The sequence below is a fragment of the Rhipicephalus sanguineus genome, chromosome 8 (assembly GCF_013339695.2).
Source record: "Rhipicephalus sanguineus isolate Rsan-2018 chromosome 8, BIME_Rsan_1.4, whole genome shotgun sequence".
Taxonomy (NCBI): domain Eukaryota; kingdom Metazoa; phylum Arthropoda; class Arachnida; order Ixodida; family Ixodidae; genus Rhipicephalus; species Rhipicephalus sanguineus.
This window is the reverse complement of record NC_051183.1, coordinates 24,736,138-24,754,877: the sequence shown is the minus strand read 5'-3', so window position 1 is coordinate 24,754,877 and position 18,740 is coordinate 24,736,138. Positions and strand designations below refer to the sequence as shown.

At 49.2% G+C, this 18,740-nt stretch overlaps 1 protein-coding gene across 1 annotated transcript in view; it reads right to left on the bottom strand.

Moving 5' to 3' along the window:
* Positions 1 to 7,312: 7,312 nt before the first annotated feature.
* The window catches only part of LOC119401566 (putative uncharacterized protein ENSP00000383309), a 29,280-nt gene continuing 17,852 nt past the window's right edge, over positions 7,313 to 18,740 (bottom strand). Inside the window, exon 2 of the mRNA XM_037668466.2 lies at positions 7,313 to 7,657. Coding sequence (XP_037524394.1) covers positions 7,401 to 7,657 — 257 coding nt within the window. The 3' untranslated portion in view covers positions 7,313 to 7,400. The remainder of the gene's footprint in view (positions 7,658 to 18,740) is intronic.

Genomic DNA, 18,740 nt, shown 5'->3' with positions numbered 1-18,740 from the left:
GCGCGTGTCATTGGTAGAAGGCAATCGTTCGAGTTTGCGGCGACGTACGCTAGCGGGACTGTTGTAATAAAATCCGCTCGCTATTGGCGCGCTTTCACTTTTGCTCGGAGTATTCACGGTTGACCGATGATTTCCTCCGGAGCTTCGCCGCACTCATCATCATTCAACCCGTGGATATGCTGTGGATTTTTTTGGTTTGTATTAGTGTGATGCTATGAGCGAGGCCGACGCTTTTACGACGCTTGGGTTAATATCGTCACCTCGCGGTGTGTAAAGGCATTGACAGAATTGAACTTTTATTGACAAGGCGCCGAATGGGACGGACGTGTAACGCGTTGCAGGTGCTAATCGCGGAGGCCATTGAAATGACGAATTACTTTACCGTACTGCTCCCAGAGGGCAACACCACCCCGCCGACCGGGAGAGTGGTAGATAGAAAAGGCGCGTTTGTAAAGCCTCTAGAGTCTGTGAACGTGGCAGTGGATAGCATGCTCGGCATCTGTTGTTGCGGACAAAGTGGTTGTGGGTTCGATGCCCGTTGACGGAACCTTTTTTCTTTGCCATCTGATCGTGTAAATTTTTTCGACGTCATTTCCGTGACGGAAATACGTCACTGAAGTCTTGGTTGACCCCGCCATAAAATACTTTCGTGTTAAAAAAAACAGCTGCACTAATGTGAAATCTGGGGAGGTGAGAAGCACCGGTGTTTCCCATAGGGACACGTGAAATAGCAATGAGAGTACAGCGCCCTCTCATTGCTATGACAGTGCCGCGTACAGCGTCTTGCGCACAACGCAGACAGCGTCCATCGCAGAAACAGAGCGTTTTCTGAGCCAACGCGCTCTATTTTTTGCCACTCGTAGAAGCAGGCTTGGTGTTGTCTCTCGCGAGCGAGCGTGCGTTCTCGCGAGCTTTTTCTGAGCGAACGCGCCGTCTTATTTGCCGCTTGCATTACAGTGATGGGAGACAACAGGAGACACCGTGAAGTGCTACGACGACAGAAGACGCTGACAGCTTGAGACCGTAAGGTGCTTTGCACCTAAAATTAAGGCGTCTTCGCACTAGTGGTGTCAAGCCTGAAGGAACAACGGAGCAGGGCTGCCTTCCTTGTTTCTGTAAGTTTCTCTGCATTTGTTCGTGACTTTCTTTCTCTCTATTTTTTTGTATCCATTTCTTCTCTATGTTTCTTTCTATTTCTTTCTTTCTCTGTGTATTTCTTTCTATTTGTTTCTCGCCCTTTCTATATTTTTTCATCACTTTCTTCCCTTTCTTTCTTTTTTACTCGCTTCCTCTTTCTTTCCCTTTCTTTCTTTCTCTACTCTCCCTCTCCTTTTCTGTATTCCTCTGTTTTTCTCTATTTCTTTTTTGTGTCGGTTTCTTTCTATATCTTTTCTCTCTTTGTGTATTTCTTTATCTGTCTTTCTACCCATCTCTTTCTCTCTCTCTATCTCTTTCTCTCTCTCTCCGTACTCATTCTCTCGCCCATCCGAGTTATTGCATCCCACGCCGAAAAAGTCGGCGCAGCGGGAGAGCGCGCGCCGGGCGTACATGTTCGGGGAATGAAGCAGAAGATGAAGACGAGGATGAAGAGAGCAGGTACCGCTTAGTTATTGCGTTGAATGCGCCTTAAGTGTAGAGGACATTCGTGATGGTGGTGATAGCTTCTGCGGTGTTTGTCGGATCCTGGATGACGACGAGAAGCAGTCCCTGTATTGCTGGAGCATTTCTTCGAGCTGTTCTTGCTTATGTCTGGGAAGACTCGGATTGACGTCGAAAGCTGGTTGAGGAGCTTGGATCGTAGGAGGGGGTTCGGTTGAGTCTGTGAGGGTGAAGGCGTCGCTGGCTTTCGCAGTTCCTTCTGTGTGGCTGATCGCCGTACCTTTGTTGACGTGCGTGTATTCATGGCTGAAACTGGTGACCATCACCCTCGTTTTCCCTCCGTTCAGTTCAGCTGTGCCCCTTGCAACGCATATCTCACGGTTAAGCAACAGGTGTGGAGCGCCCCCCCCCTTTGGTGTAGCGCCCTCCTCTCTACATGACGTCTGTCACCCAGGCATTCGGGCTACTCAACGCCATCTCACCCAACGCTATGTCTGGCCCGAAATCAACACTGATGTGCGTGCTTGGACGTGCCTGCCCTGCCAAATGACAAAGGTCTCCGGTCATACCAGGACGCCTCCCCAAGCACTCCTTCCACCATGCCGTCGTTTCGCCCTTGTTCATCTTGATATTGTGGGCCCTGTACCCGTGTCTCATGGTTGCCGTTATACCGGGTCTTTCAATAAATCTGTCCGAAATCCTCAAAAAACTGGAAAAAGGAATATTTGCTGCTTGCCTTCATTATTGCCTTTTCTGTAGTGGCAGGCATCTTAAGATGGTTGCAGACATCATTTGGGACAGTAATTAAGAAAGTTAAATACCTAAAAGCATGTGCGCCATGCGTGCTATAATTGCAAGCGCATCCCGCACACCCACACAACGAAGTCGGCTGATAGTTGATATAACGGCGCTCACTCATTCTGGACGTGTCAGAAGACTATGGCAGTTCTGCTCTTCCGCGTTTCGCTTTCGGTTTCGATGCTGAATTTGGTTGAATTTTATTAATTTGCAATTACTAGTGGAGACTACTTTTTTCGAAATGCAGGGGCCTGCAACGCCCTCCTTTGGGCGGCGAGGAAACCGGATTGCGCGCGATCGCAACAGAGGAAAATAAAGACGGTGCTTGGCTGTGGCACGTGAAGTCGCGGTTCGTGTGCCATGCTGGCGTAGATTCCGGTTCAGCCGTCTCTTTGCTTCGCCTCTGTGGCATACGCCCACAGGTGCTTGTCGCCCTCGATGACGCCTTCTACTTCTGCAGATTTCTCTGTGCCGCCAGAAGTGATTACGCTGGAGCGAGGTGGGATACTGACCTGAATTTCCAGCATGGCTTCCTGGCGTCGCGTGTGACGGTAACGATAGCTCTGAGGATAGTGTTATCGACTCGGATATCAAGTCGATGACAGCCTTGCGCTGAATTAAGAAGTCCACACCGAGAATTACATCTCGCGAGCTGTCTTTCAAGACGACGAATGCCGCAGGCAGGCCCATAGACAGGAATATTTTTCGGGGGGTGGGGGGTCGGGAACTTGCTAAAGACCTTCACTACTTTAGAAAAACACCTAATTTCATAACTTATTTTCAATAAAACGCCCCCCACCATCAGAATTTCGGGGAAGGGGAGCCGGGCCTGGTCGCATGGGCAGGTCCGATCATGAACAGTCACTCTAGGCGTGAAGATTCCTGTCGGCGTAACTACATAAGTGCCCTCCAGCCGTTCGGATTTGGGCGCCTTCCCACGCAGCCCTAACTTTCTTCATTTTGGCGGCAAAGGATCCACTTATGACGGAGTAGCTGGCTCCGGTGTCAACTAAAGCGGATACGTTGTGGCCGTCGAGAAGGACGTCGAAGTCGCTAGTTCAGCGTCTTGCATGGCGGTTAACTCGTGGCGTCGGACCACGGCTTCGTCGGCTCGTTCCGCTGCTGCTACGTGCATGGGGTCGTCAGGTCTTCTGGCGGCAAAGTATTGACTTCATGGCTCCGTTCGTCGGTGGCGTGTCCTTTCGTCGCAGAGTCGTCGTCGGCGGCAAAGGATGTTCGCTTTTTCGACGAACCGCAACCGAGCAGCAGCAGCAACTCCTTCGTTTGCTGCTTTTAGATTTCCGGATACGGGCTGACGGATCGGCTCCGGATATGGCCAGTGTACTGCCGTCGTTGCCATGGGATGTAGCGGCCTGGTGACAGCGAGCCGTGAGGGTCGATCGTCGGTGCGTCTACTGCGCTCCAGCGAGGTAGTCTGAGGTAGTCACCTGGTTCACCTCGTTGTGGACGCGGTGCGCTGATGAAGAAACCACGCAGTGCCATCTATCGGTAGTGGCAGTTACGGTACGTATGGCCGGCTTCTCCGCAATGGTAGCAGAGGGGGCGTTGGTCAGGGCGCGCGTCAAACGATGATCTTCCTCGGCTTGTAGCCCTGGTTGACAGGCGGGCTGTATGACGCCGGTGGTGGTCGCGGCGGCGTCGGCAGGCGACGGAATTGCGGTGGTGCGGCGTCTTGACGTGGGCGCGGAAGCGGAGCGTCACGGCGGACTGCGGCGGCGAAGCTCATGGAGTCATGCCTTCCGGCTGCTGATGCGGCGGTTCGGCAACGTCCAGAGTTTGCTGAATTTCCTCACGGACAATGTCAGCAAGTGCCTGCACCTGAGGCTGCGATACAAGAAATAGCTTACGTAACTCTTCACGCACGACCGCTCTGATGATCTCGCGGGGGTCATCGGTGCCGAGGGCTTGAGCTTCGGCGTTGTTCCTTGTCGGTAAACGGCGGTTGTGTTGTCTTGTCCGCGTCTCAAGCGCCTTTTCTATCGTTGTGGCCTCAGAAAAAAAATTCACTCGCAGTCTTGGGCGGGCTTCGTACAAGTCCGGCAAACAGTTCTTAATTGCTTGACTTCCCGCATCAGGAAGCGAATGTTCCTTTCCTCAGACATAGCGGGGTCGGCATGGTGGAACAGGCGGGTCATTCCTTCAGTGTGCATACCGATGTTCTCGTTCGGCACCTGTGGACGGGTCCATAGTAGGGTTTCGGCTCTTTCCTTACGGACGACGCTCGTAAATGTGCCCAGGAATGCGACGCGACAAAGATCCCTGATCGTCAGCGTGGCCTCTTGGTTCTCGAACCATGTCCGAATGGCGTCTTCCAAGGCGAAATAAACATGCCGTAGCTTGTCTTCATTGGTCCAGTTGTTGAAAACGGCGACCGGGTCGCAAACGCTTCAAGTCAGCTATCCGGGTCTTCTAGTGATGACCCGTAGAAAGTTGGTAGCTTCCTCGGTTGGTGTAGCCGGGTCGATGTAAGAGCCACTGGGGCGGTCATCGCTGCTGTCGAGGTCAAAGCCCTGGGCTTCCGGAACATGGCTGAACCAGCACCTCCACCAGACGTCACGTGTCCGTGACATTGATAAAGGCTCCAGCGGGACTCAGAAATACAGAACACTTTGTTTAGGTGAACTTGTGGCCGAAAAATGAAATGTTAAAGTATACAAGCCATTCAAGCTGTACACTGATAGCTGCGAGAACAGCGTCGACCGTCGAGTAATCTGGTCATCGGTGGAACGCGTCGACTTTTATACACGTCATCGAACCTCCCAGCGTTATCGCCGGTGCTCGCATAAGTTCTCGGATAAACCTGACTATTCACGTCCTGCACGTAATCTTAACAGAATGATCTCAAATAATCTCGAAGCTTCCCATATATTGCCGCCTGGTCTGCGCCAAGCGCTGCTAACTGTTTCTGTGGGGGAAACCCGAATACATCTAAATAAAGCAATAAATGCGGGCGTCGATTTCTCGTTTATCTTCAGTTATCGGTATCTGCACGTACCACATACGCCACATATCTGTACGTGCAGTACACACGGATTGAAAAAGGACAATTTAGGGCTAAGTAAAGCACATACCTTCGTTTCCACTCTCTTCAGTTCGGGTCATATCGGCGTAATTTCAACTCGAAAGCGTAAATCAAAGCCAACATTGCCTTTAGATACCAGATTAGTTGCGACATGACGTGGTTATCTCGACCTATTGCGCGTACCAGTCGTTATACTAAAAAATTTGATGTCGCGTTTGAATCCGTGAGTACTGTACATATAAGAAACATGCAACGACTGTCTTGCCGAATCGCTAGCCCTGGAAAATTTAACAATGAAGAACGAAATTCAAATAAGTCCATGTACTACCCACTTCTTGCAAGACGATCGATGATGAAGGGCGTAAAGGGCATCGCAAACAGCCAATGTATATATGTTTCCTAATGCGCCGTGAAAAGCCACGGACCATTACGCCCGGCGATTTGGCTCATTGAAGCAGCTGCAAAAGGGCCATAAATCAACCATGCAGGCAAACAGTGGAACTGTACGAGGGGGCATTACGTCACGACCATAGCATTCGCGAGTCAGCAGCCCTTGAAGGTAATAATAATCGTTCGGGTTTAACGTCCCAAAACCACGATGTTATTATGAGAGACGCCGTATTGAAGGGCTCCGGAAATGTAGGCCTCCTGGGGTTCTTTAACCTGCACCTAAATCTAAGTACATGGGCCTCAAACTCTCTCGCCTCAATCGAAAATGCGGCAGCCGCAGCCGCGATTCGGTCCCGCGACCTGCGGTTCAGCAGTCGAGTCCATGCATAACCACTATACCACCATGGAGGGTAACGGCCCTTGAAGTTTTAAACCGCTTCGTTTGTTGCTTTTCGCAGTAACGTCGACATAATGAGGTACACCATCTATCTATCTATCTATCTATCTATCTATCTATCTATCTATCTATCTATCTATCTATCTATCTATCTATCTATCTATCTATCTATCTATCTATCTATCTATCTATCTATCTATCTATCTATCTATCTATCTATCTATCTATCTATCTATCTATCTATCTATCTATCTATCTATCTATCTATCTATCTATCTATCTATCTATCTACTTGTAATAATAGCGACATTTTCAAAAGAGGCACCATAGGGTTTGACAGTAAGTGCGACGTGTTTCTCTGGGCCACCTGCTGTTAAACATTCTTTTTCCTTCAAATATCAAAAGGCATTCTATTCGGTAATAACGTGCGTATCACTGGGTAAAAATACAGGGTTTATTTTGGGATGATTCCCTGGTTGGTGTACCTGTTTTTTACAGGCGGGCTTGATAGGCTGGCACCCTGGGCCGGCGATTCCTCTGCCTCCATTTCAGTATGCAAAGCATCGTTTTGTAAAATGGTAATATCTACAAACAATAGTCACTTTCGTAAATATGGAAACTGTCCTGATGTGGCCTAAATGCTGATGCTACACGAATTCGACGTTTAATCGGTGGTGCTTGCAATGAGTTCCCTCGAAAAAGTGTAAATATGGAATCTTTAAAAATGATCAATTATTATTCGGGTCTTAAAGAGAAGAGGGTATTTAATATAATAGTTGTCGGAGTTTTACATCCCAAAACCACCATATGATTTTTGAGTGACGCCGTAGTGAAGGGCTCCGGAAATTTTGAGAGTTTGGTGTCGTTTAACGTGCACCTAAATTTAATCTAAGTACATGGGCCTCTAGCATTTCGCCTCCATGGAAATGCGGCCGCCAGAGCCGCGATTCCATCCCGCTACCTCCGGGCCAGCAGTCGAGCACCGCAACCACCAGACCACCGTAGCGGGTCAGTACAGACTTTTTAATGACGTTGCACACGAATGGAACTTTCGCTTTCCACTGTGCTTAAGAACATCCGACCCTGAGTTGGAAGTGGCAGCGTGTCCTTGTCGTCGGTTTTACTGACAGAGCTAAAAGAGTTGTCTATTGCGAGATGCGCGTTTTAATAGCTTTAGTCCGAACAGTAACCCTCGTTGATCAGGCCTTCACGAGAGGGCGCGCGCGACGTGGGCGATGTGTGGGCGCTGCGAGGCGGTGTCATCGGCGTTAGCGACGCAGTCCGTCGGGTAGAATGGTGGCGATCGGCTCTCGGCGGCCGGTGGATGCGTGCGGGTGTGATGGCGCGACGCACCGTCGTGCTGAAAGCCGAAGGCTGGATAGGAGTGAAAACGGGTCCACGCTCGAGACCGCAGGATACCTCCCGGATGCCTGCATGTTGTGACAAAACATAGTCATTTCTCAGTTCACTGCCATCGTTATTATTGACTGTTTCAATAACAACGCGTAAAAAATGGCGACATGCAAGGTGTACGGTCGACGCTGCCTAGCTTCATAGGCGCCTCATATTAAAGCACTCCTAAGCTTTCTGACCCGCCACGGTGGTCTAGTGGTTATGGTGCTCGGCTGCAGACCCGGAGGTCGCGGGATTGAATACCGGTCGACGCAGCCGCATTTCGATGGAGGCGAAATGCTCGAGGCCCGTAGATTTCGGTGCACGTTAAAGAACACCAGATGGTCTAAATTTCCAGAGTCCTCCATTACAACGTCACTCATCATCATATTGTGGTTTTGGGACCTAAAACCCCAACAGTTATTATAATTACTGAACCGCTCCCAGTTCAAAGACGAGAGAGTGGTTTCTTTCTTTCCTTCGCTGCTGGAACAGCGTTGTGAAAGCGTCGATTTCTGCTGCTTCCCCGGGCCTTCTTTTATGTGTCCCATACCTGCTTGTTCTCTGCTTTCCTGTAGTAGAAATAGTACCTCACTTTGAAACGTGCTCGCTACCAATAGCAGGATCCCTGGGATTGGCGTGCGCCTCAAGACCAACCAGCTGGCGTGACGTGCTATGGGACTTGCTATGGGACGTGCTATGTGACAACGCGTGTGTACAGTTATATACAAAGTGTTTTATTGGTCATAGCTCGTATGTCATGTTGAGTTGTGGACTCCGTTCTCCCTTCATTATACTGCTTTGTGGTCCCTGAAATATAGAGCCAATGGTTCTTCGATCGGATCTAGCCTGAAGTGGCAAAGACAACGTCTATGCGCGTACCCCTGGTGGTAGCTTGCTGTCTGCGTCGACGTTGCCTTTCGCGGGCGAGAGCGCGTTCACGGTCGTCCATGGCAGAAAGAAATGTGTGCTGTGGAACGCGCTTATATATATACCCATTTTCACTGCAGCGCTTTATCGTGTAATTTTTTTCACATATGTTTCTTTTAGACGCGAAGTATCTCTTGATCGGGGGTATGTAAGGCGGCGTGGTAGTCCTCACTCACATTATGCTTAGAATAACAGAGAGCTGAGCTAGTTGGTAAGTATTCATTCTAAAAAGACAGGGCGTGCAAACAAGGACACAAGAAGGCGTTTGTGGTGTCCTGACTTCCTTCTTGTGTCCTTGTTTGCCCGCCCTGTCTTTTTAGAATCACATTATGCATGCGCGACTCTCCTCCTTCCCTCTCTCCAACAGCTGCGCGTTACTCTCTCCACTTCTCTCCAGCACCTGCTTGCGCTTCTCCTGCGTTCTCGCTTCTGCTCTCAGGACGCATACGCTACTCTCCTCCTCTAGTCTCCTCTCCTTGAAGTGCTAGAGCGCTGCGCGCGTTCAGTCCAGCGCTTGCCTCGGTTGGCTCCTCTGAAATGCGGGCTCGACATGCCGAAATTCTCTCCTGCGCAGCGCCGCGATGAGGACCAGCGCATGCGCGTCCCCTCCCCCTCTTTCTCCTCTCCTACGCTGCCTCTCTCTCGCGCGCCTGTCGACCGCGTTCCCCGCCCGCCTTGTGAGAATTAACGGCCAGGCTATAGGGAAGACACGACGCGCGTAGTGTTCCTCTTCGCGTTCCACGACGCGAGGTCGGTAGCATGCCCAGCGAACACCAACGGAACGCGATCGTGCAAGTGCTCCGGCTTCGCATCGCCTCATGGTCCCCTTTAGCGGGAGATGGTGCAATTTTTATTTTCACTGCAGCGCCCACTCGTGTATGTTTTTTCACAGATTTTTTTTTCACTGCAGCGCCCTGTCGTGTATTTCTTTTTCACAGATGTTTCTTTTCTCTCGGTTTCGATTCAGTTTCTTTTTCGTCGGTTTCGGTTTCGTGGGCCGTGACGGACGCCGACAAGGCGACAAGGAGCGTGACGGACGCCGACAGAAATTATGATTTATAGCGCAGTGGGTTCCTCGCAAGTGCACTTGTATTAGTTGCCAAGGGGCCCATAAGCCCCCATGCTCCATTTCCTCAGGATCCCAATAAAGTTCTTTCCCTCATCTCTCTCTTTCTGACGTTAACATATGTTATATAGTGTGGTGGGAAAGTGAAATAGCGACAGGGCGCCCCACAACGCGAATTACGTAACTAGTGGGTCGTTTAAAGCTTCCAACCCATTACAAAGGGCTCAGCCATAATTCTTCATCGTCATCAGTCGTCGCATCAACAAAGTACACCCAATGCCTTACAGATGTGTAGCTGGTACCTCGCTTCTCCGCAGAATGACAAATAATGGCGTAGTAGGTGCTTCTCAACTTCACAAAAATTATGATTGATGGCGTAGCGGGTACCTTGCCACTGCACTTGTATTAGTAGCCCCGAGAGAGTTTACAACGGGCTCTGGAAACGCCGCTCTTCCAGCTTTTGCTGTGACTGTGCTGCGGTTTCAGCGCAGGCATGGCGTTTTAAATGCGAAGCATTTCTTAGCGAACTTCTGCGACTTTGAGCGTATCTATCTATCTATCTATCTATCTATCTATCTATCTATCTATCTATCTATCTATCTATCTATCTATCTATCTATCTATCTATCTATCTATCTATCTATCTATCTATCTATCTATCTATCTATCTATCTATCTAGCCGCCTACGCCTTTGGGCTCTCCTGGTCGCTTGGTTAATCGAATGTACACCAAAATTGGTATGGCGTAACATGACTGTATGACGAACATAAATGACAAGTCATAACATGAAAATCGTGACACGCATGTCATGTACAGCATGATTTACATGCCACGCTCATGGTGCGCTGGCGGCCGTTTCGCTAGCTTGATATACACCAAACTTGGTATCTTGCGACGTGACTGTGTGACGAGCATAAAAACACGAGTTAACATGAAAATCATGACACGCATGTCATGTACAGCATGACTTACATGCCACGCTCATGGTGCGCTGGTGGCCGTTTCGCTAGCTTGATCTACCCCGAAATTGGTATTGCGTGACGTGACTGTGTGACGAACATAAATAACACACGAGTTAACATGAAAATCATGACATGCATGTCATGTTCAGCATGACTTACGTGCCACGCTCATGGGGCGCTGGCGGCCGTTTCCCTGGCTCGATCTACCCCGAAATTGGTATTGCGCGACGTGACTGTGTGACGAACATAAAAACACGAGTTAACATGAAAATCATGACACGCATGTCATGTACAGCATGATTTACATGCCACGCTCATGGTGCGCTGGCGGCCGTTTCGCTAGCTTGATATACACCAAACTTGGTATCTTGCGACGTGACTGTGTGACGAGCATAAAAACACGAGTTAACATGAAAATCATGACACGCATGTCATGTACAGCATGACTTACGTGCCACGATCATGGTGCGCTGGCGGCCGGTTCGCTAGCTTGATATACACCAAAAATGGTATCTTCCGACGTGACTGTGTGACGAACATAAGTAACACGAGTTAACATGAAAATCATGACACGCATGTCATGTACAGCATGACCTACGTGCCACGCTCATGGTGCGCTGGCGGCCGTTTCGCTAGCTTGATCTACCCCGAAGTTAGTATTGTGCGACGTTACTGTGTGACGAACACAAATAATAGGAGTTCACATGAAAACCATGACACGTATTTTCCTCAATGAGATACAAGACGATGTATGCAGCTCTTTGCTGGCTGCTTCGCATTACATCGATTCCCACAATGCGTGGGATCTGCCGGCTTTTTTTTTTTCCGCGCGACGCCGCCACTGAAATCTGAGCTGTGGAAAGCTTCGCTTAAAATGCCCATCGAACTTCTAATTCATAGAGATGGGCCCCGTGTGTGGCGCTCGAAGGTACGAGTTGTCATTTTGAGATGGGGATTCTCTTTTCCGGTTCCTCTATCGTTTATACCCCCCCCCCCTCTTCTTTTAATCCCTCATAGGCTTCGCCCAAAGTGCCCAACGTATCCTTCCTCGTAGCTTTCATTGAATGAAGCGAGCCTCTATAGATTCAATTACGTAAGTGAAATGCCTGCAGGCGCACTCGTAAATCCAGCTGACCCTTCTCGAGCCTGCAATATTCACGCGTACTCTTCCCGGCGACTCTGCTGAGTCCAGCCATCTCTTTCGCGCGGTTTGTTTGCACTATCGAACGTACGCTCGGTTCAGCAGGCTCTTCGCCTCGAGATTAAAGCCCCTTGATCATTACTCGAGATCTCTGAGTGGCGCCCTCTCGCGTGTGACGTCAGAGAGAGGACTCGGGTGCCGCTCTTCGCGCGTACGCTCGCTACGTGAAGGCTGCTGGACGCTACCCGCCTTCCTGCCCTGCTCGAGTTATTGAAACAATAGTGGGCAAGTTCATAAAGCAATTTGTCCTGAATGTTCAAGCAAAATGCCCAGCGAAATCGAGCGGGTGCTGTAGGGAGCACGTTCAGTGTCGATAGCTCGTGGTGTCGTCTGCTAGCCATCAAGGTCTATACATCTGCATGTATGGCGACGATATCTTTGGCGAGTGTTCTATGACCGTGGCGCGCTCAAAACCACTTTCCGGCTCGTTTTCAAACACTAACTTCAGTGTTCGGGCTTCCGCTTCCGCGTCTGCGTTAAAGCGCAATATATGTATACCGCGTGCTGCGCGTGTTCGGTTGCGAAGCCTGCCCCTTTTGTTCAGTTCTTTTGTTCGGAATTTTAAGTGCATGAAAGATGACGTGTGATGTTATGCAAATAAATTGAATGGTCAGTACATGCAACAATCTTTGATTAAATCCAAGTTTTCAGCAGCTGCTGTGTAAGCGCGTCGTAAGTACTTGAAATTTAAACAAGAAGTAAAAAGGCTGAGAGCACGAGTCAAAAGGGGATGCACGGCGATGATATGAAATATTGGTAGGCTATGCGGCGTTTTTTTTTCTTTTTATGCAACATGTTTTAATCCCTACGTCAATAAATCGACATTTTCTGACTCGTTCACGGTGGTCTGAAGTATGCTGAACATGATTAGTGTAATCATACTAACGCAGATAAATACAAAGCTTTCGCATCGAAAGCCGTAATAAGATGAATTTACAATAAGATTGTGTAAATCACTCTCAACGGTCGACTCTTGATAGAGCGCGGTCCGATGACTATACTAAAAAGAGTCACAGGTTCTCTTATACATTTGCCTAAGACGACTCGGCGACGAAAGCCATCTTCTTTTTATTCAATCGATGTATTGCTCGTTCCCTCCCCCCCTCCCCTCCGAAGGTTTCTGGACGAAGCGTGGTTTTGCACTGCCTCCAGGATCGGAGGCATTGCACGCTTTCTACGCAGCACCTGATTGCCTCCGCGATCGGCCCACCTCTCAACGAGGCAATGCAAAGCGACGATATCATGTGATTCGTGACGTCATGACGTCACAAATTTTGGCGGTCTGTGATATGTCATGATGACGTCGTAGCATGTTGTCATCATGTGGTGATTTTTTGCATCGCTCGTGTTGACGCTCCCGACGTGGTAGGCCGATGGTCAATTTTCGCGTTTTATGAGGAATGTAAGGCTTTCACCTCAAAATATTCACTCTTGTTACAGCGCGGTAAAGAATAGCAATAACCAGCCAAAGGGGCCAAAAAAAAGATGGTGGCAAAGACCTCTCTTTCTCCTCTTCCTGGACACATTCGCCGATTCTTCTTACTGTTTACCGAGCTGTACTATCGGTGTCAAATGAAACACAAACGGCGGAGCACGTTGCCCAAGCATTAGGAACTGTATAGTGCGCGCCCTCCTGCCATCACCATTGACAGGCCCGCACACCCGAATGTAGGCAGCACTGCACGATCGAAAGCATGAATGAGGCTCACGAGCCCGCCTGAGCGTATCTATCTCTAATCATAAGGGTGCAAACTGCACCACGCGCACCACTGCTGGCGTTTCATTCGGAGGCGATAGTACGTGTAACAAGTTTTAATGTGCATCCAACTCGCCCTATCTGTTCCTGTCTCTGCCTGTTCCTGTCTCTTTTTTCCTGTCTCTTTTTTCCTGGCTCAGTTTCTTCTCTTTTCTTTAGTGCTGCTGGCATTTCCTTACGAAGAACTATGTACCAACTTGCCCAACAAGCCACCCTAATGAGCCCAATCTACGCTAGTTGTCCGCAATAACCCACTGGTCGACGAAGTTATCAATTTTAATTTGTCGGCAAACGTACTGTGTACTCAGGTCCATATCGACAATTGGAAGTGGAGTGCGAATTTACGTTCAACTCAAGTCTGTTAACACTACGCTAACGTTTGCGTATAAGCCGTAAAATTGATCGCGCTTCGGTTCCAAAGCAGCGTACTTCCTTTAACTGGCTTGGCGGGACGTTCGCGCTTTCACGTAAGCTATTTGAACGTCATACAGCCCAGTGAATGACGCTACGAACTCGGGGTGGCCTGGTGTGCGACCGATGGCGGCGCTGCGAACGGCGCCTGTATGACGTCAGAGCGGGGATTCGCGCGCTTTCGTCTGCTACGTAGGCCCAGCGCCGTGTTGAAAGCAGCGTTGCGGTAAATGTCAACAAAAAAGCAGTTCAATTGTTATCTTGCGTATGGTGGCTACTGACGCTGTTCGAACAACCACGGGACTGCTTTTAACATTCATTTAGAACTACAGCTATTTGTTTCTTAGAACTGCGGCCGCCTGTCTCCGCGGTGAGTGCTGCGCAATGTTGAAGTATTGCTCTGTGCCTCAGTGTACTTCGTCCGCTCGTGAAAAAGGCGTTAGCTTTCACAACTATTCTAAGGACCCGAAGCTGAAGAAGGAGTGAATCGTGAAGCTAAGAATGGGAATGCGCCCCACGCCTTCATCGACCGCGTGCAGCAATCACTTCGCGGACAGTGACTTCTGCTACCCACCGTACGCGCCACCTTAGGTAATCTTGTGACCACGTTTAAGCGCCTCGCCAATAATTAAGCCGTTTATTGCACGCAGGCTATAAGCATAGGCGACTTACACCAGGTGCGGTGCCGTCCCACAACCTGCCGCGAAGGCCCCTAGACAAGGAGCCTACGACGCGGCCTCCGAATCGCCTCGCACGTAAGCGCGCCTCGTGAGCTCAGCTGAGTAGCGCAGGATTTCTGAGACTACGGCTGCATTTGGATGGTGTACACAGGAATTTCACTTATGAAGGCAAGCGCGCGCCTAGCAGAGTGCTTATCATAAAGTCATAAGCGAAACCTGTTGCTGCTGTGTAGTGCACATTCTCTAAACGTTTTCACCTGAGGCAGTGCAGACACTTTTTTAAAAGCGGAGCTCTTTAAGCTTTTCGTTAGGCTACGTGGCGTGATACTGGACCCAGCTTGCCTTTGCCACGTTAATCTCTGTGGCCCTGTGCGTGGTATAATCAGCGATTAACTATTTGTTATATTCTAATACCCATGCGACGGCCCTGTGCGACATTAATAATATGAACTACGACGTAATATCGTTCTCACTGAACCAACATTACGGGACAAACTGCGATCATGGTCATCGGCAGGAGGGTGTGCAACAAGGCGGCACTTGCGCACTTGTTTGCAGGACGAGAGCTGCGACGGTGATGCGATCTCCGTTGACGGCCTCGACCGCGCATTCAACAACGTCCTGCGTCGTACACCGCCTCGCCCTCGATGAGGCACCGCGACCTTTCACAAGCTTTATCTACATACTTGTAGATGCTGGAGAACGGCACGCTTACTGAAATATCGAAAGAAACACCCAAACTAATTAGTATCGTACGGCAGAAACACGATAACGAGCGAGAACACTCACACATGGTTTCACTTTCTTACCAGCAATGCGGTCGGTGGTATCGGCGCACTCGTCGGCCATCCGGGGGATTTCTTGGCCCTGCCGATTGGGCCGCAACTAAAACAAGTTCAAGATTACACTCGAAAACATTCGTTGTAGGCGTTAGTTGACCGTCGCGAGGCTGTTCGTTCGACAATGTTCCCGCCTGAAGCAGACGATCCGCATACAGGAGCAGCGGCTGCTGCAGCGCGGTCGAAAGCGGAGTCCCCGCTCTGACGTCACACGCGAGAGGGCGCCACTCCAAAATCTCGAGGCCAATGTAGAAGATACGTGAAATGTTAACGTTTCTTCACCTCCTGTAATGCTAGCAGTCATCTAAAGAACTATCATTATGAGAAAATACAGTTAGTAGTCGGGGAACGTCATGCGACGCGAGCGAACTATATCGAAAATGTCGCTGCTTTAGCCATAGCCTAGCAGACGACGAAAGCCGAATCCCCGCCTTTGAGTGACCGGGGCGCCGTTCGCAGCGCCGCCATCGGAGGCGCTCGAGGCGAATAGTATTTGCACGTACCCATACAATCAGGTTATGGTCCGAGAAGACGAATCGATACTGACTTCGATACTGACAGAAGGAAAGAAAGAAATAATGAGAATATTAATGTAATAACTGCTGGGGTTTAACGTCCCAAAACCGCTATATGATTATGAGGGAAGCCGCAGTGGAGGGCTTCGGAAATTTCGACCACCTGGGCTTCTTTAACGGGCACCTAGATCTGAGTACACGTGCCTTTTCGTCCACTTTGCTTTTTTCACATTTATATCAAAATTACTACAAATAACATTCCCTATACTTTCCTTGGCATTACTGTCTGTTAGTTCTCATGAATATTTTCTACGTATGTGACATAGTCAGCTTCAAGAAATCAGCTTCTTTTCTCAAAATTGATATTGATGGCGTATTGACACACATATTTCATTCAAGATTACCGAAGTATGCCTCAATGATTTCGTGTTCAAGGTTATGGTGCGTGCGCACGTTTAAAAAGTAATCAATGTAAATGCGTTCCACTTTTTCATAACACCACATGTCTGAGGTGAGCGAATGATAAATTCGAGCGCGAAATCATTGAGCCACATTTCATTAATCTTGAAGGAAGTAGGTGTGTCGGTAGGCCATCAATATCGCTAATTAAAAATACGTTCATTTATTTACACGTTTCGTCTGATTTTTTGGTGACGTGCGCACACATATACCGGGTGTCCCAGCTATAAACAGTTAGCGCGCATGATGGTGCAAGTTGTAGCGAGTGCGGGCCAAGAAACCACCCCCAACTTAGCGGCTTACCGCTGCAAAGGAGCCGGCGAGTCGAGTCCGCAGCTGATTTCGTTCCCTAAAACAATGCCTGAGAGCAGCACGATCGCGGCGCGCGAATGAGCTAGTCACGTGGCTTTTTTTCTATTTTATTTCTCGGGCTTTCTTTGCAGCTTAGAAAAAATGGGGCACGTGAGAATTTCTTTATCGTAAATAAAGACAAGGGTGTTTGTGAAGATGTTCTCGAACTTTGCCAATCCTATGCCTTGCCTAAAGACAATATATAGTAATTTATTTAAATAATCCTAATTACCAATTTATTAATTACAAAACAAAAGATTGTATGTAGTGCGCAAGGTGGCTGTCAGCAATATGCAACTGATTCACTCGCCTGCCTCGAATACTGTGTTTTTTAACCCTTGGCTAAAGATAGCTGGGACACCCGGTATATGCGATTAAACATTCAATTTCCTGTTTTCATGCGTTCCTTTCGGTCGTTGTTTGCCCCGCCACGGTGCTCTAGTGGTTGTGGTGGTCGACTGCTGACCCGCAGGTCACGTGACCGAATCCCGGCCGCGGCGGCCGAATTTCGATGGCGGCGAAATGATTGAGGCACGTGTACTCAGATCTAGGTGCCCGTTAAAGAAGCCCAGGTGGTCGAAATTTCCGAAGCCCTCCACTGCGGCTTCCCTGATAATCATATAGCGGTTTTGGGACGTTAAACCCCAGCAGTTATTACATTAATATTCTCATTATTTCTTTCTTTCCTTCTGTCAGTATCGAAGTCAGTATCGATTCGTCTTCTCGGACCATAACCTGATTGTATGGGTACGTGCAAATACTATTCGCCTCGAGCGCCTCCGATGGCGGCGCTGCGAACGGCGCCCCGGTCACTCAAAGGCGGGGATTCGGCTTTCGTCGTCTGCTAGGCTATGGCTAAAGCAGCGACATTTTCGATATAGTTCGCTCGCGTCGCATGACGTTCCCCGACTACTAACTGTATTTTCTCATAATGATAGTTCTTTAGATGACTGCTAGCATTACAGGAGGTGAAGAAACGTTAACATTTCACGTATCTTCTATATTGGCCTCGAGATTTTGGAGTGGCGCCCTCTCGCGTGTGACGTCAGAGCGGGGACTCCGCTTTCGACCCGCGCTGCAGCAGCCGCTGCTCCTGTATGCGGATCGTCTGCTTCAGGCGGGAACATTGTCGAACGAACAGCCTCGCGACGGTCAACTAACGCCTACAACGAATGTTTTCGAGTGTAATCTTGAACTTGTTTTAGTTGCGGCCCAATCGGCAGGGCCAAGAAATCCCCCGGATGGCCGACGAGTGCGCCGATACCACCGACCGCATTGCTGGTAAGAAAGTGAAACCATGTGTGAGTGTTCTCGCTCGTTATCGTGTTTCTGCCGTACGATACTAATTAGTTTGGGTGTTTCTTTCGATATTTCAGTAAGCGTGCCGTTCTCCAGCATCTACAAGTATGTAGATAAAGCTTGTGAAAGGTCGCGGTGCCTCATCGAGGGCGAGGCGGTGTACGACGCAGGACGTTGTTGAATGCGCGGTCGAGGCCGTCAACGGAGATCGCATCACCAGTCGCAGCTCTCGTCCTGCAAACAAGTGCGCAAGTGCCGCCTTGTTGCACCCCCTCCTGCCGATGACCATGATCGCAGTTTGTCCCGTAATGGTTGGTTCAGTGAGAACGATATTACGTCGTAGTTCATATTATTAATGTCGCACAGGGCCGTCGCATGGGTATTAGAATATAACAAATAGTAATCGCTGATTATACCACGCACAGGGCCACGGAGATTAAACGTGGCAAAGGCAAGCTGGGTCCAGTATCACGCCACGTAGCCTAACGAAAAGCTTAAGAGCTCCGCTTTTAAAAAGTTCTGCACTGCCTCAGGTGAAAACGTTTTTAGAGAATGTGCACTACACCGCAGCAGCAACAGGTTTCGCTTATGACTTTATGATAAGCACTACGCTAGGCGCGCGCTTGCCTTCATAAGTGAAATTCCTGTGTT